The following is a 24,801-nucleotide window of genomic DNA, read 5'->3' on the forward strand; positions in this document are numbered from 1 at the left end:
AGTATAGCTGTTCAGTATCACTGGGGTAACATGTTTCCTGTGGAGGACACCAGGGATTCTTTTTGGTCTTATACTGTTTAACATTTTTGTCATTAAACAAAATTTGTTTTATTTAATTGGGTAAATTTTCAGATGGTACCAAATATAGGTAACAGAGTCAGAAACCAAAAGAATTTTGATGAATAAGGACATTGGGCCTAGTAAGAGAAATTTATGAGGGATTGATAAAGTCTTGTTCTGGGGTAACCCCCCTCCCCCATATATATATCAACCTTAGAAGTTTAAGATAAGAAGAAGCATGATTATAAAGCAGTTAAAAAAAAAAAAACAATTGAAGATTTTAATAGATTACAAGCTCAATATGAGTAAAATGTTATGTGGCAGCCAAAAAAAATTATTGGAAGTTAAGATTGCATCAAAAAGGGCATAATTTCCAGGAATGAAGAGGTGATAATCCCACAGTATTTTGCTTTCATTAAAGCTTACTTGAAGTATTGTGTTTTAGTTTTGAATACCACATTTTAAGAAGGACATTGATAGCTTATAGAGCATTCTAGAAGAAGGCACACAGGGATAAAGGGCCTTGACTCTGTCATATGGGGATCTGTTGAAGAAACTGAATATTTAGCCTAGAAAAGAAAAGACTGAAAGTTGCAGAGGAAGAGAGGACAGACAGAAATGATCATTGTCTTCATATATTTGAAGAATTGTCATGTGGCACGGGTATTAGATTTATTTCCTTTGGCTTCAGTGGTCCAAACCAGGATCAATGATGGTCCTGCAAAGTGTGAAAGGTGTAAAAAGACAGATTTAAGTTTGATGTCAGTAAAAACTTGTTAAAGATTAGAACTATTTAAAAATGGAATGGGCTGTTAAAGTAATGTCCCTTTCTTGGATGTCTTTAAGCAAAGACTGAATAACTTCTTGGTGGTGGGTAATTACAGTGGAGATTCCTTTATTATATGGGTTGGATTCGGCAGCCATTGAGTTTCCTTCAACTCTCAATTTTTTTTTTTTTTTTTGGCTGAAGTAGTTGGAGTAAAGTGACTTGCCCAGGGTCACACAGCTAGGAAGTGTTAAGTTTCAGAGACCAGATTTGAACTCAGGTCCTCCTGACTTCAGAGCCAGCACTCTATCCACTGTACCATCTAGCTGCCCCTAACTCTCAAGTTCTAAAATTCTATGAATAGTTAAGGCTATTATTTTTGGGAAAGAATTTTATGCAACACTTGACATCTCTATAAGTCTTCACCCTGCTAAATTAATGGATAACTTTGTTAATGGAAAAAATACAGATTTAATAAGTATTTATATTCATATGAACTTTAGAGAAGTATCTAACTCAGCACAACTGAATGGGAGAGAAAAAGAAAAAGGGAGGGAAGGACAGAGAGCAAAGGCACTAGCTTTCTACTACTTGTTGTTTAGGTAGGCTGGTAGTTATCTTCCTTTTTGCTACAATGTCTATAACCTGAAGGAGGTAAGTTGGTGTGGAAATAGATAGAATAATACTGAGCTTAGTTAGAATCAGGAAAACTGTTTCTCATAAATTTAAATCCAGATTCATATACTTATTAGCTATATGACCTGGACAAGTCACTTAGCTCTCTTTGCCTCAGAGGTTCCTCATCTATAAAATGAACAGGAGAAGGAAATAGCAAACTGTAGTTTCTTTGCCAAGAAAACCCCAAAACGGGGTCATGAAGAGTCAGAGACAATTGAAAGTACTGAACAGTTATTATCTACTTCTTAGCACCATCTGATGTTTGCAGTCAATATCATACTTTCTACATTCCAAACTGTGTCAGATCTGAAAGGTCTGAATATCTTGTCTCATTAATAAGGAACAAGATAGCTTTGAATAAAGATCCAATTGTGTTAATTTTTCAAAAGCTGCTTTTTTCAGGACATGACTTGTTGGTTTCTTCTCCATGATATTTATATTTCTGACAGGAACTAAGTCAGGGAGGAACAAATTATTTTATTCTATATTCTCCATAGGTAAACGATAATGAGATGACTAGAACAGCCAAAGAGTTTTTACCTCAAGCTGTTCGGTACTTGTGTAAAGTAGGACTAGCTGATGCCTAATCTGAACTTTGTGGGCTGGAATAGAATGAGTTGAAAGGCTGAGATAACATCTTTAAATAGGTCCACTTTAAAGACTCTGAGTTTGGGGATTCATGATAGGACTTTCTCTACAAGATGAAAAACTGGATCATCAACAGCATGAATGGTTCAATGAAATATTAAAAGGTCCAGATCACTCTTAGTACCTATAAAGGTGAAGGTGTCTCTGAGAAGGACATTAACTTCACCCATTTCATTGAACAGTAGCTTTGTCTCTAATATTATCCTTTCTTTTCTGCACTACCTTCTGTATTTCCTTGATACACATTACTCAGTTATCATAACATTGTTTGAACAAGAAATTCAGGACACTGGGCATAATTTGTAATTGTATCTAGCAGGGGGAAATAAACATAGGACTTTGAATATAAAATTTTTTCTTGTTCTGAGCATGCATCTGTGTGCTAAGATGGTATGTGTGGTAGGTTTGTGATTTCATTTGTGGGGGAAAAAAAATCTCCTTTTACTCATTCATATTGACATTTTTGGCATTTATAGTCTTGCTTAATTTCAAGCCAGATAATCCCCCAATAGTATTGTAGTATGCATTTATCATTATTATCAATAGGATTTAATAAGGGCCTGTTGGATATAAAGGAAATTTAGAAAGATGAAGGAAACATGCTGTTAGTCTTCCAGATCTCATCCAAGGTCAAAAAAAAAAAAAAAACCAACAAATTTATATATATATATGTATATTAAAGCTAGTTTAGAGAAGCAACAGGGTTTAGTGGATTGAATCAGGAGAGATTTGGCTTCAGTGCTGCTTGTATTGCCTACTAGTCACAGTGCTGCTTGTATAGCCTACTACAGGCAAATTAACATCTAAGCCTAATTTTTTTTATCTGTAAAATGCAGCAGATAATATTTGTAGTGTTTTCTGCATGTACAATATTATTCTTAGGATCAAATGACATAATTATATAAAGTACTTTGCAAATTTTAAAGTTATGTATTAATGTCTGTCATTTTTATGATATGTGCACAGAGGGTGAGCTCTTTATTAAATGGATCAGTTCCTTAAGGTTTATTCAAAATACTAATTCATTTAATAAGAATGATTTATATGCAATATACCAGAAACTATGAAGGAAAAGAAGAACTAGAAGGTGCTATCTTGGAGTTTATAAGTTAGAGAAATACATACAAAAATTATAATGCTAGATAATACATTATGTGTCTGTCACATAAACATAAGTCAAAATGCCACAGGAATCAAGGAAGATAGCAGTTATCAATAGGGTAACAGGAGAAAGAAAGTGTTATGAAAGGTGAAATTAGGAGGGTAGAATTTTAATGGGTAAAGATAGAGGGTAATTGAAAAATGTATATGGGGGAGAAAGATATGAGTAAAAACATGGGTTTAGGAATACATTGACTCAGAAACAGTTTTACTAAGGAAAATAAAATTGAAAATGTCGTTAGCCCCAGACTTATGAGTGAAAGGAGGAGACAGACCTTGTATATTAGATTAAATAGTTATGGATTTCATTCTCTAATCCAACCAAGTTTTTGAGTAAATCAGTGGGATCGAATCTGTCAAAATGTAACAATGATTTTTAGAGTTATATCAGAAAAGAGAGAAGGAAACCATTTTAGAAATTTATTACAAGGAAAGGAAGTATATTTGAAAATTTTTGAAAAATTAGTCAAAAAATAAAGCAATTAGATGGATAAAGGCTTATTTATTCTTATCTGAAGTTAGAATTAACCATCCTTATGCTTTTAAATATTCCTAAATAATTCTTTTCTTTTGAGTTTACTCTGCAAATGAGTTCGTTCTTAAATGGAAGCTGTTCTTAGTAAGAAAAATGTGTTAAAGGAGATGGCATTAGTTGTATCAAGATAAACCTCTCTTTAAAAATATTCCATGTTTTGAAGAATGGGAAAGATGTGATTTGTGAATAAGAAGATAAGTTATTTTGGATTAGATAGTACCTTGGAGTTCCTCTAGTATAATTTATACCTGAACAAAATCCCTTTACAGCACATCCAGTAAGTTATCATTCAGTCAAGGCAACTAATTCTATTTTTGCATAGTTCTAATTGTTAGAAAGATTTTTCTCATAACAAGACTAAATCTATCCCTTTGTAACTCCTATCAGTCCTAGTTCTATTTTTGAGTCCAAGCAGGATAAGTCTAAATAATAATCTCTTTTCCATATGATAGCTCCTAAAGATAGCCATCATGTTCTCTCCTGAATCCTCTCCAGGCTAAATATCTAATTCTTTCAGCTAATCTTCATGTAGGCTTGAACTTGAGGACCTTCATTATTCTAGTCAACCTCTGATCTTTCTCCAGCTTTTCAGTGTTTTTCCTAAAATGTGGATCCCTGAGCTGAACACAGTACTTGTAATGTGATTTGACCAAAGTAGGGTGTAGAAGGAACTCTCACCTCGGTAGACCTAGACACTGTACTTCTCTTAGTGTGGCTCAAGTTTATGTTATTAATTTTTTTTTAAAGGAAAGCTCTTTTTAGTCCTATGCTTTCTAATATTGTGGTTTTTTCTTTTTTTTTAACTCTTTTTTTCCCCCCAGTTATATATAAAAATAATTTGATGTTCTTTTCAAAAAGTTCTCTCCTTCCCTTTTTCCTTCATTAAAAAAATATGTTATATACATGTGCAGTCATATAAAATATATTTCATTATTAGTCATGTAGTAAAAGAAAACAGATTAGGTAAAAAAAAACAATAAAAATAGATAAAGTTATTTAAAAATATGCTTCAACTGCATTCAGCTCCATAAGTTCTTTCTCTGGAGGTGGATTACATTTTTGGAATTGTCTTAGATCATTATGTTGCCAGGAATAGCTAAGTCATTCACAGTCATTGCAATATTGCTGTTTCTGTGTACAATGTTCTCCCGGTTCAGCCCATTTCACTTTACACCAATTCATGTAAGTCTTTTAGGTTTTTTTGAAAGCATCCTGTTCATCATTTCTTAAAGAACAGTAGTGTTCTTTAACAATTATAAGCCAAAACTTGTTTAGTCATTTTTCAATAGATGGGCATCCCCTCATTTTCCAGTCTATTCCATTTAATGAAAGAAGGGGCACAGGGTTAAAAAGATCATTAAAAGCCAAAAAAGGATATAATAGGGAGCCATTGGACTTATTATATATTGAGTGACATGGTCAGAGTTATGCTTTAGGAGAAGGGAAAGGGACCTGTATGTGCCAAAATGTTTGTAGCAGCCCTGTTTGTAGTGGCTAGAAACTGGAAAATGAATGGATGCCCATCAATTGGAGAATGGCTGGGTAAATTGTGGTATATGAATGTTATGGAATATTATTGTTCTGTAAGAAATGACCAGCAGGATGAATACAGAGAGGACTGGCGAGACTTACATGAACTGATGCTAAGTGAAATGAGCAGAACCAGGAGATCATTATACACTTCGACAACGATATTGTATGAGGACATATTTTGATGGAAGTGGATTTCTTTGACAAAGAGACCTGAGTTTCAATTGATAAATGACGGACAGAAGCAGCTACACCCAAAGAAAGAACACTGGGAAACGAATGTGAACTATCTGCATTTTTGTTTTTCTTCCCGGGTTATTTATACCTTCTGAATCCAATTCTCCCTATGCAACAAGAGAACTGTTCGGTTCTGCAAACATATATTGTATCTAGGATATACTGCAATATATCCAACATATAAAGGACTGCTTGCCATCTAGGGGAGGGGGTGGAGGGAGGGAGGGAAAAAAAAATTGGAACAGAAACGAGTGTCAATATAAAGTAATTATTAAATAAAAATTAAAAAAAAAAGAGTTATGCTTTAGGAAAAATATTTTGATAGCCTGGTGGGGGAAGATGAACTAGAATGGGAAGAGATCTGAGGTAGGAAAACAGTCAGGAATAATTTACCTAATTTGTAAGATTGAGCTTAATTTTATATGGAGAAAATGGACTTGAATGAAATGGAGAATTTTTGAGCATTCTTGATTGTAAAACAAAAACCAGAACTAAGTAGAAACATTAAAACCTGGAAATATAAATTCATTTGAACTTTTGGAAGGGGCAAAGTAGCATTTAAAGGCTTACATTCAAGGAGAAGAGACAAGTCTCCCTTTAGAATCCTCAGACATACAGAAGGTTTGGGAGTAGTTTTGTTCTGTTTTGATGATCTTAAGAAAGGAGAGAAGTGAAGGAAGAAGGAATACATGAGAGAAGTTATAAGGAAGGGACAACCACTTTTCTTCCTTGGGGTGCACTAGGAGATGATTTTGGAAATATGGAATAAAGGGCCTTCTTTGATTTTCACTCAGTCTCATTTGAATGAGATAAACAGATGAAGGAAGCTCACACACAAACAACCCCCCACACTCAGGGAGCTGGTTTTTACCTCATACTCATCAGACTGGTAAAGATGACATTAAACTTAATAGGAAAAGATGAAGGTGAGGACTGTTGGAGGGGGAAGCAAAGTACATTTCAATTTTAGAGATTGGATCAATTGTAAAGGGAATATTGATAGGAAAGTAAGTGTAAGAACCAGTGACTTGGGGTTTGGGTGAGAAGAGAGCAGGGACAGTAGAATGGAATCAGACATTGTGATTAATGAGCATTAGTGTTAATCACATTCCTTTCTGACTACTCTCTTTAACTTGTAAAGAGCTCTGTAAGGAGGAAAATAAACAATTAACAGTCATAATTGAAATTGAAAGAAACGAATGAATTAGAAAGAAGATGATAACACGTTGTTTATAAAAAATACCCTTGAAATAAAGATTCATTAATATAGAGTTAAGATGATCATTTATTTTGCTTCAGGTGAAGGATAGAAATAGACAGTTAAAAAAGATAAGCAAGAGGGATTATATAAATAATGAAATACTTAAGTATTGAATGTTACAACATCTAAATAACTAGAGGAAAAATAAATTGAGTTATAAGAAGAGATAGCACAGCTATATTATTTGGAGATATCAGTATATTCCCATCAGACTTAAATAAATATAACAAAAAGATAAACTGGAAAGAATTAAGGACCTGAATAAAATCTTTAAAAGATTGAATTAATAGATCTCTGTGGATTACTGATTGGCAATAGAAATATACAAATTATTCAGCTATGTATGAACCCAGATAATGTGTCAAGATATAAAAAAGCAAATATAGAAAAGCAAAAAACCCCAAAACTTTATTGACCACAATGCAATAAAACATATGATCAATAAAAGATCTTTGAAGAAAATATTCAAATTCAAATGAAAACCAAATAATTTAATTCTAAAATTGGTGGAGCAAAGAAAAAATTACAGTTGTTATCAAGAGTACTGAGAGGTAAATAATTTGTCTGGTATCATATAGCAAGTTTATGTTAGAGATAAGACTTGAACTCTGTTCTTGGCTTTAAGGTCAGCTTTGTTATACTACACTGTCTTTTCTTTTTACAGTATTTGACAGTGTACAACAATCATTTCTTTTAAAATATTGAAAAGCATAAGCATAACTAAATTCTTAATTAATATGATAACTATTCAAACCCAAGATCTAGCTTTTCTAGTAAAATCAGAGATTATGTAGTTATTACTATTTAATACAGTTCTAGAAATGTTTATAATAAAAGTTTATAGCTAACATTTATATAGTGTACACTATATGCTACACATTTGGCTGAGTATTTTGAAGCTATCTCATTTGATTTTCCCCAAAATCCTGTGAAGGTGATATTGTTATTATCCCCATTTTACAAGTGAGAAAATAAAGGCAAACATGTTAAGTAACTTGCCCAAGGTTGTACAGCTAGTGAAATGTCTGAGGCTGGATGTGCACTCAGGTCTTCTGACTCCATATGCTGCAGTCTATCCACTGTGCCACTTAGCTATGTCTATAATAGAAAAGAAAACAAAATTGAGGGGATAAAAATAGATAAAGAAAAAATGAAATTATCACTTTGCAAATGATAGGATAGTTTCCATAGATGAGCCTAAGCAGATAAGTGTCAGAAGATATGAGCAGGCTAACTCCTCAAAGAAGAAAAACTTCTAATAACCATATAAAAATGTTTTTAATCATGAATAATAAGAGAAATGCATATTAAAATAACTGTGAGGTTTTACTTTACAGCCATCAGATGACTAAAAAAGGAAAAGGACAGTTTTTGGATGTGTAATCCAGCCTAAGACATTTTTGAAGGATATGTGAACCAAACATAGCCATTGTAGAAAGAAATTTGGAACTATTCCTCCCAAATTAGTAAACTTTGCAAAGCTTTTGACCCAGCATTACCAACTAATACTTGGCATTTATCTTAATAAAACAAAGAAAGAACTCATTTTTTAGAAATAGACATTTTTTGATTTGTGGCAGAGAACAAATTATGTTTAAATATAATGGAATATTACTGTGCCATAAAAAAATAAAGGGATGAAATAAAATAATATTGAATTTTTTTTAAATGGAGGAATTTCCTTCTCACAACTATACATAATTGTATTGTATATTATTTCTCTTGCCTTTTCAGTGGGTGGAGTTCAGGGGAAGGGAAAGAATTTTGAACTGAAAATTAAATTAAATTTTCAGAAATGAAATAAACAGAATTAGGACAACAATTTATGTGAAAAAAAATTTTCCTCCTAGTTTGGGTTTTTTTGGTTATACATGTACTTTTTTTTTTTTTTTTTAACATATTTCCTTATGAATCATTTTGGGAGAAAAATCAGAACCAAAAAAAAATGAAAGAAAAAAACAAAAACATAGGAAAAAAGGTGAACATAGTATGTGTTGATTTACATTCTAAGAATAATTTATATGAAAACTATAATATTAGTTATGCAAAAACTATAACAGTTATGCAAAAACAAGCCATGTATAATGGAAATTGTAAATTCATGTAAAATTATCTTTTTCTGTTCTTTATATATGTCAGTGTTCAGATTGCTGGTATTTATGTTCAGAGTAACCAAATTCATTTTTACTTACATAACAAAGTATAAACATACTAAAACTTTTTTTTTTCAAATTTTTTTGGGGGAGACAATATTAATTTGTTCATTTAAAAGCAGTTATATGGCAATATGGTGTAGTGGCCAAGAATTTATGAATTAAAATCGTGGCTCTAACCCTTACTATTTAACATCTCTGAATCTTAGTTCCATCATCTATAACAAGGGGATGATAACAATACATACCTCACAAAATAGTTGTGAAGAAGATGTTTTGTTAAATTTAAAGCATTCCATATACAAGAAATGTTATAGTCAAGTGCTCATGTTTAAATTTTTTATGGATTATACTTTTTAAAAAAAATGTATAAACCGTTCTTAATTCAAGATGAAATGAGAATTTCTTATGTTAACACTGATTTTTTTATATCTGTTTTTATTTTCTCTAAGAAGCACTGAGTATGAATTTTTATTCTCCTTTCTTTTTTCATATTAGGATGATGATTTTGTAGCAAGGGATGATTTTGATGATGCTGACCAGCTGAGGATAGGAAATGATGGGATATTCATGTTAACTTTTTTCAGTAAGTATATATAGTGATTAGAAAACCATTTTATTGTGTTTATCCCAGAGAGAGGAAACAAATAGTCTGAGGCATTATCATTTTTATATTTTAGTATTCTCTCATTTCCTCTTCTCTCCTTATGCATATTTATGAAAACTATAATTAAGGTCTTTATGGGGTTGCTTTAGTTTTACTCCAATTATACTTCATTACTCTTCTTATCCCTTCCTGACCTGTTGAGCGGTCTTTTTTTGACTAAGAGACCAGAGTTGACCTTGTTCTGATTCCTTGTGCTTAGCTTTCTCTCCCTCCTTCTCTCCTTCCTTCTACTTCTCCCTTCCCTACCTCATCTGCCTCTCCCTTTCCTTCTTTCCTTTATTCCCCTCTCTCCCTTCCTTTTCCTCTCCTTCCTTTCCTTTTTTACCTCTGCATATACTAGGAGAGTGACAATCCTTTTTATTCACTATATTTAATAGTGAAGGATTTTATTAGCAGTGTTGCTTCATGTCATGGAAAACTAGAGGTTTGGGGAAGGTAAACACTCTTATAATTAAAAAAAATATGAAGAGCTTGAATACTTTAAAAACTCAGCAAATTATTTGATGCCCTAATTTAATCACAGTTAAAAATATTTGCATGAAGTGAATAGAAAAGAAAAAAAACTAAAAATTTAGACCAGAAAGAAGTATAGGTGTACATATTTAGCAAAAAAGATTTTTCACTTCAATTCTCCAAGCATTTAAAAAAAGTATATTTGGCTTTGGGAATACAGAAGCAAAAGTAAAATAGTCCTTCCTCTTTAGGAGTACTTTTTAAGGATGGGTTTGTGGGAGGACTGGAAAAGAGAACAAAGGATAGAGTAACTGATACGACTTGTACATAGATCTATCTGTACAGTAAAACAAGGTAGGGAGTGATGAAAGTGAAGGAGAAATCCAGTCTTCGTGAATAAAGAACATTTGAGAAAGGAGAAAACGTTTATGAATGGGACAAATGAGAAAAGACTACATTAAGCATGTGGTATTTAAGCTCTGTCTCAAAGAATGAAAAGGATTCCTAAAATTTGAAGAGAACAGGAAGGAAACAGCTTGTGAAAATACAGGAAAGTGGGAGATGGCAGGTTGATTTTGGGGGAATAATTACCATTGTAGTTTGACTGGAATATAGATATATAAAAGGGAGTAATATGAAATAAGGCTGAAAATATAGGTTGGAGTTATTTTGTGGTGTGGATCCTAGAAAGCCAGATCGAGTTTGCATTTTCTTTTAGAAGTTCTAGGGACACAAAAGGTTTTTGATTAGGCTGAGTTTTTTGGAGATTTTGGCATGAAGGATTAGGGGGAAGGAGAGCCTTTCCTGTCCTTGAGAACATTGTTGAAATAAAAAAGTTTACAAACAGCTTCATCTTGCATCTGGGTAATTGTATATTTTTATATTTTCTCTTTTTCCAGTGGCATTCCTCTTTAACTGGATTGGATTTTTCCTGTCTTTCTGTCTGACCACATCAGCTGCAGGAAGATATGGGGCCATTTCAGGGTTTGGCCTATCTTTAATTAAGTGGATCTTGATTGTCAGGGTAAGTTGTATAGAATAAAGAGTTATTGGGGAAGAAGTAGAAAAAAAATGAATGTTTTTTTCTTAGCCTTAATCTTTATTTTTTTCTCTTAAAAAATTTTGAATATACTTTTTCGTTTTGTCTGCTACCTTTTCTTTGTATAATTAAATTAAAATCAGTTTCTTTTGAATTATTTGATCAGTACTTTTTACACATAGCCATACAAATATTCTCAAGTTATGATCTGGAGAATGCTTTAATATTCCAGAAAGGTCCTTCCTAGTAATTCTTAGGCATGTATATTTTATTAAGTTTATAATGTGAACTCTGTTTGTTTATTTCTGGAATTAATAGCTTTTGCTATGAAAACTGAACTGATTGATATATTAGCATGTTATCAGATCTAGATACTCCCATTGATTCTGTCAGGGTATTTTGTTTGTCTTTGTATTATTGTGATAACAAGTATGTGACCAAGTAGATTTGTATCAGGGTTTTTCACTATCTCAGGATGATGCCGCTTCTAGAGTAAGAATTGTAGATTAAGCTTTTAAAATTCCTCTATTTTCAAATTTCATAATTGCATAATTTTCATAAGTGAAAATATTATGTTGATTGTATTTTGAATTCATTAGTGCATCTTCATGGAATTGTTATAGCTTTTAAAAATTCCCAAATCGTCTTAATTTCGCTCTGAAAAGTAGAAAACATATCCAGAAGTTCCTACTTGTAAACATTCCCATTCTGTAAAATTGTTATATAAAAGTAGATTAAAAACTTTTTTTGTTCTTTGATTTATGTACTTTTCTTATTTTACACTTCTAGCTTCACACATTTATCCAGATAGTCTTTTAAAAAAATTCTTTTTAAACAACATTAAAATATACCCAAAGATTATTGTATTTAGAATATAAAAACTTACTTTTCCTAAACTGCTTTGGGCAGTGTTATATCTGCATGATCCCAGTACAGCTATTGGAAACTGAAGAGGGGAATAGTTAGCCAATTATTAAAATGATCAAATGAGCATTTTTGATGAATTTGTGTAGCAAACTGAAGTGATTGAATCAACCATTTGATTTGTCATCATATAAATTCTTAGATAAATTCCTGAATGGAAGAATTTTTAAAAAGGTATTTTCTAGAAAGAAATTTTCATTTTTAGGACATTATAAATTATAACGTGTATATATTATTTGAAAACAATACCCTATAAAAGTTATATACAGAGGAGTCTGTAAAAATAGAAACCATCCCATTACATGATTATTTTCCATAAAGCAAGATTGCATAATCATTATCAAGCAATTACATTTATTGGCTTAGTTCATGGATCCGAAGTGTTGGTAAAATTGAAAACTACTGCTACATATAAATTGAATATGCTGCCCCCAAAATTCACTTTCCACTGAAATCCTTCACTAGTTTTCATTTAGATAAAGTATGAAATTCTATTATAGTGTATGTAACACACCTGAAAATTATTTTACATTTTTATTTTTTAGTTTTCCACTTATTTCCCTGGCTACTTTGATGGTCAGTATTGGCTCTGGTGGGTTTTCCTTATATTAGGTAAGTATTTGTAAAATACAAATGGAAAAAAAAAAACAATTCTTCATAATATTTTCAGAATTACATTATTTTTTAGCAAACATTTGTTATATATTAATATGTTAAAAAAAAAAAAAGCACAATAATAAATGCCAGATATTGAAATACCAGAAATTGAAAGGGATTAACTGCCTTTCCTAGAGTCTAAGGTCACTTAGCTGGTAACTATCTGAGGCTGGATTTGAACTCGGCTCTTTCTGACTATAAGTCTAACACTTTCCTCACTATGCCATCTGAGTTGCCTATATATATCATTTACAACCAAGATAACCTGGATTAAGGAAAAAAAGAGTTTGTAAAAATAAAAATCATGATTATTTTTCACAAAGCAAATTATGTCAGTTACCAAGTAATTCCATGTTTTTTGAATAAATATTGTACTTGGAAGTCTACTGCCTTCACTCCCAAAATATTTGGCATATATTTCCTTGCCATCCCTAGTAGCAGTGGCGATGATGTATTTGACTGGTGCTATACCTGATCTTGTGTTTAGTGGAGCCATGCCTTGCTTTTACCAGCTCAATAATATTAAATACTTTTGCAATATAATTTACTAGGGAAAAAAGTCTCCCATGGTATAATGTTTGTAAATAATTCTTACAAATAGAAGGGCACTGGAGTTTGTGGAAATATTAATGGAGGATGGTGTGATATTACTTAAGGGTTAGTGTTGGAGCAGCAAACAGCATTTCCAAAAATAGCAGTTGCTTTGTTTGCCTTTGACAGTTACATTTTTTGAAGAGGCTTCCTGGAAGCAGCTTTTCTGAAAACAAACTCTTTTTTTTTTTCCATTTACATATTCACGTAAATTGCCCAGAAATCTTTTACCAAATAAGAAGGCTTTGAACCACTTTGGGGGGAGAAGGGGAGGGTTAGTTAGGATTGACAATCTTTTGATTTCTTTATTTTATAGGTCTGTATGTGTATGTCTAAGTTTGTGAGGAAAAAAAAAAACAAACAAAACAAGGACCCCAAGTCTCTGTCCTGTGGTGATTTTATTCACTCTTTACCCTTTTTGTAAAAAGATGGTGAGAAAATGGGTTTAAAACTGCTTTGTAGATAAAAGAATCCTGCCATCTAGTGGAGAGTATTAATATGCCATAGTTAAGAAAGACCTGAAATGACATGACTGGTCAGCAGAAAAATGCTGTGGGAAATGGGAAATGTAATTCATAAAAACCTGTAAATTTGTTTTCCCTCATCTTTACTCTCAGAATATTAACTCAGGATATTTTTCAAAGTATAGGAAGATACTTTTATGAGTCTTCAACTGAGTATTCAGATATAAATAACAATACCAATTCTGGTTTTTTTTTTTTTTTTCTTTATGACCCCAGTTAGTCTATTTAAATGATATTTCTGTATTTGTTGGGTATATATTAAAAAATACCTATGAAGTTTATCTCCAAGCTCCTTTGGTCTTATTAATTAATAGGAATTACCTGTGAAAACAATTTTGGAAATATTAATTTCTCTATTTTGATTTCTTTCAGCAAAGATATAGTTAATCTCTCCTTTCAGGGGGGCATTTCAGGTGGCCATCACAAAATGTATTTGGAATTTGGGAATTTGGATTTGTATATTAATTTTTGAAATTATATTTGGCTTTATTTTCCTGTAAGCTTAAGTTTTTTGCAATTGTGATGAAACTTTTTTTTTCAAATATTTTTAGGCTTTCTTCTGTTCCTCAGAGGATTTATCAATTATGCAAAGGTTCGGAAGATGCCAGATACTTTTTCAACCCTCCCCAGGACCAGAGTTCTCTTTATTTACTAAAGGTATTAAAGTTTTATTTCTAAGTCAAGTTCCTAGTACATGTATTTTTATTATGAATTTCTGTTTAGTTTTTTGAGCTACATCTAAATGAAATATCTGAAGTGATTTTAGCACTTGTCTCTTAAAACTTATATTTTAAGATTTTTCTGGTGAAATGCAGTAGGCACTCTCCCTTTGTAACTACCCAGGAGTTGGGATATTTTTGTTGCAATTATGACTTTGGGGAATGTAGATTTATTTCCATACTAATTATCTCATATTTACCTTTTTATTGTAATTCCTCATGGTTTTAATACATTATTAGGCCATTTCTCTACATTGCCATAAAAATATCTTTACTGTTTGTAATGAGAGTAAAAAATATATACAGTAGACTATTAAGAACACACAGAACGTAGATGGTCCAACATAAAGGATGTCTTACTGAAATCCTTTAAGATAGAATTCCTCTATCTCCTATGTTATAACCTAGTTTCTGTCCAGTTTTCATTTTTCTTGGACCCTAAACCAGTCTTCAGTGTTCTTAGTTTGCTCCTATATAGATTGAACATCCTCTCTACTTGTTTTTTTGTGTGTGTGTCTGTGTGTAATTGTATGTATGTATATAGTTCCCAGTGTCTGTTGAGCTAAAACCTTTTTTCCCTCTGGTTTTTTTACTAACCAGAAATAGATTTTTTAAAATTTATTACATTTAGACCATGAACCACTTGGTCACGCAGGGGAGAAAAAAATTCTTGTGCTTAACTTGTTAAGAATTTATCATTTTATTTTAATTGAATGCATGATTGTAACAAAGGGAGAGGTGTGTGTGTGTGTGTGTGTGTGTGTGTGTGTGTGTTTTCAGATACCTATATGATAAGGGAATATTCTCTGCATTTACTTTTTATGAAATATCACACAAAGAAGCTAGAGTTCATATTATAGTTAAAGCTATCTTTTTGAGGAAAGGCTTTTATTGCTAGAAAATGTTCATGGACTGTTAAATAATTTAACTTACTATAAGAAAACTTACTAGTTCTTTGTTACATTTCTAAAAAATTGAGTGTTTCCATTGAATTTAATTTAGTCAAGCTTCAGAAACACAAATGGCTATTAGTAAAACACTGATTTAGGACTTGAAACCAGTAATGCAACTTTACAGTTTTTCCTCTTCATTGTTACTTTAAAGCTTGGAAGCAAATTTATTAGTAACAATATTTTACTCAGTTTTTTAAAGGATAGTATTTTAGAGTTCTTTCAAATCTAAATTCTTAGCCTTTTGGGCTTTTAACCCTTTTTTAAACCCTTGGGCTGTTCCTTGAGGGTGTGAAGGAGAGTCTATAACATCCTAGAAATTACATAAATATCTCTTAATGTATTTGGGACCCAAAATAATATGAAAATATTTTTTCCCGAGGGGATGTGGGGAAACAGGGACACTGATACATTGTTGGTGGAATTGTGAACACATCCAGCCATTCTGGAGAGCAGTTTGGAACTATGCTCAAAAAGTTATCAAACTGTGCATACCCTTTGATCCAGCAGTGTTTCTACTGGGCTTATACCCCAAAGAAATACTAAAGAAGGGAAAGGGACCTGTATGTGCCAAAATGTTTGTGGCAGCCCTGTTTGTAGTGGCTAGAAGCTGGAAAATGAAAGGATGCCCATCAATTGGAGAATGGTTGAGTAAATTGTGGTATATTAATGTTATGGAATATTATTGTAAGGAATGACCAGCAGGATGAATACAGAGAGGACTGGCGAGACTTACATGAACTGATGCTAAGTGAAATGAGCAGAACCAGGAGATCATTATATACCTCAATAATGATACTGTTTGGGGATGTATTCTGATGGAAGTGGATCTCTTCGATAAAGCGACCTTAATTCGGTTTCAATTGATCAGGGTTGGACAGAAGCAGCTACACCCAAAGAAAGAACACTGGGAAATGAATATAAACTGCTTGCATTTTTGTTTTTCTTCCCGGGTTATTTATACCTTCTGAATTCAATTCTCCCTGTGCAACAAGAAAACTGTTTGGTTCTGCACACATATATTGTATCTAGGATATACTGTAACCTATTCAGCATGTAAAGGACTGCTTGTCATCTGGGGGAGGGAGTGGAGGGAGGAAGGGGAAAAATCGGAACAGAAGTGAATGCAAGGGATAATGCTGTAAAAAGTTCCAAAAAAATATTTTTTTTCCCTTCCATAGATTCTGTAAACCTGCTGTAATGGTAGTGCCTAAAATTAGCTTTAAAGCTAGTTTTGAACTGTTTACTTTTGTTCTTTTTATCCTCTACTTAGAACTTAGAGCATTACTGAAAGACTTAACTTCTCAAAAGAATGTCTGATCAGGTGCTTGATAAAAGCTTTATTCTGTTTGTTTAAATAGGCTGAGCCAATCTTTTTTTTCTCTTGATTCTTTAGTTAGAAGAAACATTTAGTCTTTTTTCAACAGTTACCAGATAATTATATTCCTCCATCTGCTTAGTTAAAACAAATTGCATATTGTGGGTTTCCAGGTAATAGGGAAATTTGTGTTGGCTTCATTCTCTTTTTCTTCACGAAGACTGGCTTTGATGAGATCTTTCTTTAAATTCTATTTTTGTTAATTAGTAACTTTTTATGAAATTCTTGATGAGGTTTTTCAGTGGAGATGTTTAATTTCTAAATTTATCGTACTATGTGGTTATGATTTGAAATAGAGAAAGTCTTTGGAAAATAAGGTTCTTTAAGATGGATTTACTATTTAAATTTTATAATCAGCAGTAGTCCAAAGTATTTTTTAAGAAAAAATTACATTCCTAGCAATTTCCCCAGAATTGTAGGAGAGGCTTCCATTGAGGGGTAAAATGTTGCATTTAATTGTTTCTTTTTGCAAAAGTGACAACCACACCAAATAATCTTTTAGTAAATGTAATTCTGTACTTCCTGGAATATTTAGAGATAACAAAATTTGAATGATAAGAACTAAAGTAACCTTTAGAATTCTATTTCTAAGTCTTAGAAGCCTGAACAGCTGTGTCATGCCACAGAATTGATTTTTCTTTACTCATGTAAGGAATAGGTAATAGTGTACATGTTTAAAATTGCATCCTAAATATATTGGGAGTTTTTCAGTGGATTAATGGTCTTATCCATGGTATATTACAATCCATCTGTGCCTTGTAATCTATATTATTATTGAACATATCTTCTCATATATCCTCTAAAGAGATCTAGCCAAGGTATTGTAGGCTTTCATCTGATTGTTTTAATATTTGTACACACGAGTGCTGTACTTGGAATATCTTTTTCCTGTCTCTCTCTACACATGACCAACCTACTTACTCTTTGGATAATTCACTTCTTTAAGGATGCATTTGTGCTGTCACATATATCTTATCACTGGAAATGATTTCATTCTGTTTACATCAACTATAAAGTATTCCATTGTTTTTTTGGATTTCTTGAGATTCTTTGAGATTGTGGTGTCCCATGATGTGTAGTCACAGAATATATTAATATTGCTGTGTGTGATGTTGTCAGGGAACAACTTGGGATCATTGAACCAATTGTATGTTTTTCCCAAAATGTGATATCCTGCCTCATCTATTAAGATCTGGACCTATCCCAGCCTCTTCCAGCAGTGCTTGTCCTTATGGACCAACCCAGTAGAACGCTATCTATCTAAGTGTTAAAATCTGAGCAGTATATGCCTTCATCACTTGGTTTTTATTGTGTTAGATTGCTAGAACAATCACTTTGAAGGTTTTTGGAGCTTTTTGAATGAGATTTTGTAGTATTTAAGGGTTCTGAAGTATACACTAAGCACAATGCCATTTTCAATAGGAATAACTAGAGAATTTTATAATCTGTGGGGATATTCTATTTGTATATGTGATTCAGAGCAAACACATGTCTTTTTAAATTCTTGCTTCATGTTCATTCTTATAGTCTCATTGAGCAAGGTTATCTCTTAATTTACATTTATCATATAACTCCATAAAGGGACATTTTGTTAGGTAGGTAGTGATTTCCTTTTCTTTCTGAACTATATTTTGTTCCATTGAATCAAATTTTTTTTATAATCAACAAATGTTAAACTAGCAGGATTTTTTATTTTCTGTAATTCTTAATTAACTGTGACTATGAAGACATAATTGTTATAGAAAATTCCCTAGGAAAGCCTTCCTATTTCTTATATTTACTTTATTTGTAGCAGAAAATACATTCTTGAAAAGAAAACAAAGGTAGATATTGTTTATTAAAATAATTTTTCTAGAGCAAAAGAATAAGCTTTGTTTGATACAAAATAGGTATATAGTGAATGCTTGTTGATTAATTGAATAAAGGAGGTCCAGTATTATGCTTTGTAGCTTTGGCTAGTTAATTCTCACATGGATGTCACTGGCAATCTTAAGAGCATGGATCCTACTCATGGACTAGGATTTAGCTGATTACTCTTAAGTTTTCTATAAATATTACATAATTTGCCAACTTTAAATTTTCAGGAACATAATTGAGACTAAGAAGTAACCTGAAAAAGCTACTAAAATTGATGTCACAAAGATTCTGCAATAAAGTTCATCAGGTGCACTATTAGGGAAGACCTTCACTTAATTATTACTCTTAACAAACTTGTTATTGATTTTTTAGCTCAGCAAATCAAGAAAAGGGATGGTAAAATCCCAGGGTTATAGAATTGAGTTGGAAAGTCAACTTTAGACCATCTGGTCCAGTCCCCTAATTTGACATGAGGAAACACACCCAGAGAGGTCAAGTGACTTCTCAAGTGTCAGACAGTTGGGGATTTTTTTTTTTAACTTTTTATTGACAGAACCCATGCCAGAGTAATTTTTTACAGCATTATCCCTTGCATTCACTTCTGTTCCGATTTTTCCCCTTCCCCAGATGGCAAGCAGTCCTTTACATGTTAAATAGGTTACAGTATATCCTAGATACAATATATGTGTGCAGAACCAAACAGTTCTCTTGTTGCACAGGGAGAATTGGATTCAGAAGGTAGAAATAACTCGGAAGAAAAACAAAAATGCAAGCAGTTTATATTCATTTCCCAGTGTTCTCTCTTTGGGTGGAGCTGCTTCTGTCCATCCTTGAGCAATTGAAATTGAATTAGCTCTCTTTATTGAAGAGATCCACTTCCATCGGAATATATCCTCAAACAGTATCGTTATTGAGGTATATAATGATCTCCTGGTTCTGTTCATTTCACTTAGCATCAGTTCATGTAAGTCTCGCCAGTCCTCTCTGTATTCATCCTGCTGGTCATTCCTTACAGAACAATAATATTCCATAACATTCATATACTACAATTTACTCAACCATTCTCCAATTGATGGGCATCTATTCATTTTCCAGCTTCTAGCCACTACAAACAGGGCTGCCACAAACATTTTGGCACATACAGGTCCCTTTCCCTTCTTTAGTATCTCTTTGGGGTATAAGCCCAGTAGAAACACTGCTGGATCAAAGAGTATGCACAGTTTGATTAGTTGGGGGATTTGAACACAGACTCTGATTCCAAATCCATTATTCTTTCTGCCACCTCAATATTAAAAAAAAAAAAAGACACAAGAACTTAGGTAGAGCAATCTGAGGCTATGTAACAGAGTAAATAATCCCTGTAGGTATTGTTCATAATGATGACTAATTAAAACAAAGTTAAAATATGTTCAGTATACTCTACTTAAGAAGGCAAAAAAAAGTGTTATGATTTTTAGAAATATTTCCATATAAAACAATTAGTGTTGGAATTTAAAGGGGATGATCTTCAATTAGAAATATTTTTATACAAAATATCTCATTCTTTAGTGAAATCAGTGTAGTATGATAATAGGTCCAAAGTAGCACTGGGATTTACTTTGAAAAGTGTAAGTCCCCTTGACACAGGACTAATTTACTAATATCTGTTCACATGGATTTCAAAAGTCCCTATGTAATTTTGTGAAATATAATTAATATAATTAAAGCTTTTTTAATGCTTTTGAGACTGTATGTGTATATGAAACATACAATCAATCTGTTTAAAACCATTGATTTAATTACATCATATACTAAGAGAGATGGTTTGTTACTTATGTTTATGGTCCCTGAGTATAATGAATATAATGAATCAGAATATATCATGGTTAGAAAAATAACTGCTAGGAATTGGCCAGATGCCTCTTGATGAACAGAATCATGGCTTTGTTCCATTGCTCGCTAAAATGAAGGCATGAACACTTTCCTCCCTTTTCCTATTCTAAGCATGAATATATGCTTTTGTCTTTTTTCCCCTTTATTTTAGGTTTGAATGACATGTAACTTTAAAACAGAAAAGTTAGAAATTTCTATTTAAGCTTTGCTGAAAATATTAAATTTAACACAGTGCCTCAAAAATTATTTTTTTCTACTGAAAGTTAAGAAATCTAACCATATATGTCGTCTTATGGCCTGTATATCAAAGTTTTAGAAATCCTTTCATTCCACAATGATCTTTCTGATCTACAGATTTAATATGATATTAATATTCTGTAAAGTCAGCCTTATGTATTAAAAGCTACATGCTTATTTCTCAAGGTAACACTCAATCAACTCTTTTATATTAGCCAACACAATAAAGTTTTTCTTCAATGAGACAGAAGTCCTAGAGAGGAAATTAATGACACAAAAGGCTGATCTTACAGAATATTAGTTGAAGTCACTCTTTGACAAGCTCTCTCAATTTTCTTTGATGTTTACTGTGTGCCTATCCTGACTTTAAGATATTATAATATAATAATAATAATATAAATAAGCTAAGTTACCTAAGCTGAATTACTACTATGAACCTTTGAGTAAAAGACTAATATTGTTATCTGGACTATATCACATACTTTAGTGAACATTAATGTTGTGACAAAGTAGTACTTATAGTTTATATATTGTAATGCAAATTAATAAATATTAATTTATTTTAAACAGCAATAGGAATAAAAAAATTTTTTTGGCAGTCTACATTTACACTACTTATCATTTTTCTGTCTGCATGTTTTTTGTACTTATTAATTTTCCTAAAAACCATACAGTTTCTTTTCTGTTGTGCTTAAATGTCTTCATCTTAACTAAAGTTAGCCTTTTATGATTCACTTCATTTAGAATGGGAAAAGGGAAACCTTAGAGATCATCTCTTCTAACCTTACAGATGGAGTCTGGGGGAGAGAATGAGTGATTTGCCTAATGTCATACAACTAGAGTGAGGCAGAGCTAAACATTTAACTCTGGTCATTTGACTCCAAATGCAGCATTCTTTTCATACACCATGCTGCCTGCAGCTCTTGTCTTTAAAGACCAGTAAGTGGAGGGAAGGGAGAGATTTAATTTTTCCTGGCATTTTTGCCCCATTTATAAAATAATCTTAAGATGATTTTGTAGGTTATATGTTACAATGCTGTATAATACATGTAGAAAAGGAGTATAAGATAATTTTTAGTAACTTTGAGAGTGGTCTGAACAAAGAAAAAATAGTCCTATACCAATGTCCTGTGTGGTGGTGATAGTTGGCACAGTTATACACACACACACACACACACACACACACACACACACACACATATATATGCTATTCTATGTCTAGCCTCTTCCCAAGTATCTGGAATTCACTTAGACTTTATTTGTTCATTTGATAACTTATTTCTTTAGAGATGTTTCACTAGGTATGCCAGTTGTATAAAACTTAATTTGGTATTTGCATTCTTAAGTCTCCTGACTTTCTCCCACTGTGCCAGGATTCCTTATGACAAAGTATAGAATTTTGTCTTGAGGCCAAAAAAACAACCAAGAAAAATAAAACCTTGAGAACCACAGATTTATGCTAGTGCAGAATTGGGCCAGAAAGGTCATGATATTCCCTAAGTTGTATATGTGAGATTAAAAAAACTAAGTGTAATTTCCAGAAATATACTAAAATATTTAGAGTCATTATAATTTGTGAATCGAAAGGAACTTCAGTAGCAGTCTGGTACACCTCGTAGACAAAAGGGAATCCCTATTAGGACAACTACCAAAGGTTTATATAGTTTCTGCTTAAAAAGTTCCAAGGATGTTCATTTTTTTATTGGATGCAAATGTGGGATAGATTAATGGGTTTTTTTGTGATCCTCTTGTATGTGACATTGTGAAGACAGGAGCAATCCGTAGTAACAATAGTAATAATAGATTTCTTTCTGAACTTCATAGAAAAGGTGAGAATAACAACATGATAAATATCTGATATTACCACTTTAGAACTGTTTTATTACATCATCTCATCTGATTTTCATAACTACACTGTAAAATAGGTAGCTTAACAATTATTCTTATTTTACAAATGAGACAACTGAGGCTTAGAAAGTTTAAGTGACTTGCTGTAAATAATTAGCTCTTGAATTAAACCTGTGTTTCTCTAGATTTTTAAGTTTGGCACTCTTGGCTACATAGTACTTCCTGTCACAAACTTTAGGAAAAAAGCCTTAGAGAAAGCATGCATGTCTTTCTACAAATCTCACTTCTGGAGACTATTAAAATTTGAAATTATCTAATTTAATAAAAAATATTTAACTGTTGACATCAGTGTATAATAATCCTATAACAATGTTAAGGTACATTTTGTATGTCTATAAACATCCTGCATTCTTTTGTGTACTACATCCTTCTCTTGGCTAAAATAACAATCTAACTATAGTTTCAATATTCAATATCCTTTTCTGACAGATGTTTTCTGGCAAATGCCTTCCTGCATTTATGAATTCTCTCTCAAGAAGCAACAGGACATCTGCAGGAAGTGAATCAAGACTCAAAACACAGAAGAAATAATCACCTGCTTTAAAAAATAAATAAAGTACTGTTGAAGATCATTTCTCTTTATTTGTTTCTAGGTGTAAAATTTTAATAGTTAACGCATAATTCTGTAATCATTGAATCATTAGTGGTTAATGTTTGAAAAAGCTATTGCAATCAAGTCTGTGATGTACTAATAATGCCTTATATTGTTTGTAGTCATTTAAAATATAGCATGAGCTATGTCCCTATAGTCAGTAGGGGGCAGTATTGCTTTATTTAATTCTCCATCTTAAAGTGAATTTGGAATTAAATATTTCAGTGTAAGATATGTATAATGCTGGCCATTTTGAAGGGATAATTCTCAGAAGTTTAGAAAACTGTTAAGATTACATTTCTGCACATGATACGTATACACTGTTAAAAATAAATCTATAAATCTTAAATTGTGTTTTGTGTACACCTGGAAACAAAATTGTAGTACAAAATTAACTTAAGGTTTAGTCAGGAATGAGTTTTCTTTTTTGCAAAGTAATACAAGTATTAGTCTATAATCTAAATTTTACAGTACTCTTTTCTTTTGTACTCAGTACTTTTGGGATTTCGTAAACACTTTCACTACATATAGTATTGTTATAATATCAAGGACAAAGATTACAAAATTAATAAGTATAATTCTTTACATCTCTCATAAAACAGGTTCCTTTTATTTTACTTCATTGTCTCTGAAAATAGAGACTAGAAGATTGGAAAAAAAGAGTTTTGGCTTTGGGACTTTTGAGATGATCCCTAATAAACTGTATTACTTGCTTTTATAATGTGTTAGCAGAAATTATGATGCAATGTAAGTGTAGAACTGATGTGCTTTCTGCCGAGTGGTAATTCAAATTTGAGTTTTGCTATGTTAAAACTGTAAATACAGCAGAACATTAATAAATGTTACTTATGTAGCAATTTTTTTCTGTAGACTAGTGTTTAATTTAGAATATAAACTTTTGGTACGTAGTCGATGATTGCTGAGGTACCTGGTTTCTAATACTTTGCTAAAACATCTAATATATTTCAGGAAACATTACAAATTTTGCAGAAACATCATGATACTTAGTTTTATTCATGATTTAAAGGACCATCATTTAACTTTCTTAACCAACTTACTGATTGTGTATAGTATTTCTTTTCAGAAGTTTTGTTTTGAAAGGAGATTTTATGAACAACCCTTTAAGCATTTTTTCCCTTATTCTACATTAGATTATGTAGATAAACAGTTGTTTTCATGTCAGGTATTCATGAAATTCCTAAATAGATTTTCAGAAATCTCTTTAAGTCATAGTAATTAGAATAAATATATGCATATACATAAAAGGGAGAACTGTTTAATGTATCTTATAGGACAAAACAGAATGCTAAATCATATAAACTCAAACATAGTAGAAGATTCCTCTGTGTTTATTCTCTAGGTACTTATATTTTATTTGATCTTGTGTATTCAGAGAATTGAATT

The 24,801-nt window shown here is 32.0% G+C and overlaps 1 protein-coding gene across 3 annotated transcripts in view; it reads left to right on the top strand.

The window, feature by feature from the left end:
* Positions 1–24,254, top strand: part of NDFIP1 (Nedd4 family interacting protein 1) — a 54,153-nt gene extending 29,899 nt beyond the window's left edge. For all 3 annotated transcript variants that reach the window (XM_051978627.1, XM_051978629.1, XM_051978628.1), the window contains 5 exons: positions 9,528–9,615; positions 11,049–11,173; positions 12,658–12,724; positions 14,436–14,541; positions 23,235–24,254. In XM_051978627.1, coding sequence (XP_051834587.1) covers positions 9,528–9,615; positions 11,049–11,173; positions 12,658–12,724; positions 14,436–14,539 — 384 coding nt within the window. In that variant the 3' untranslated portion in view covers positions 14,540–14,541; positions 23,235–24,254. The remainder of the gene's footprint in view (positions 1–9,527; positions 9,616–11,048; positions 11,174–12,657; positions 12,725–14,435; positions 14,542–23,234) is intronic.
* Positions 24,255–24,801: the final 547 nt, after the last annotated feature.

Source organism: Antechinus flavipes, chromosome 2, assembly GCF_016432865.1.
Source record: "Antechinus flavipes isolate AdamAnt ecotype Samford, QLD, Australia chromosome 2, AdamAnt_v2, whole genome shotgun sequence".
Lineage (NCBI taxonomy): Eukaryota > Metazoa > Chordata > Mammalia > Dasyuromorphia > Dasyuridae > Antechinus > Antechinus flavipes.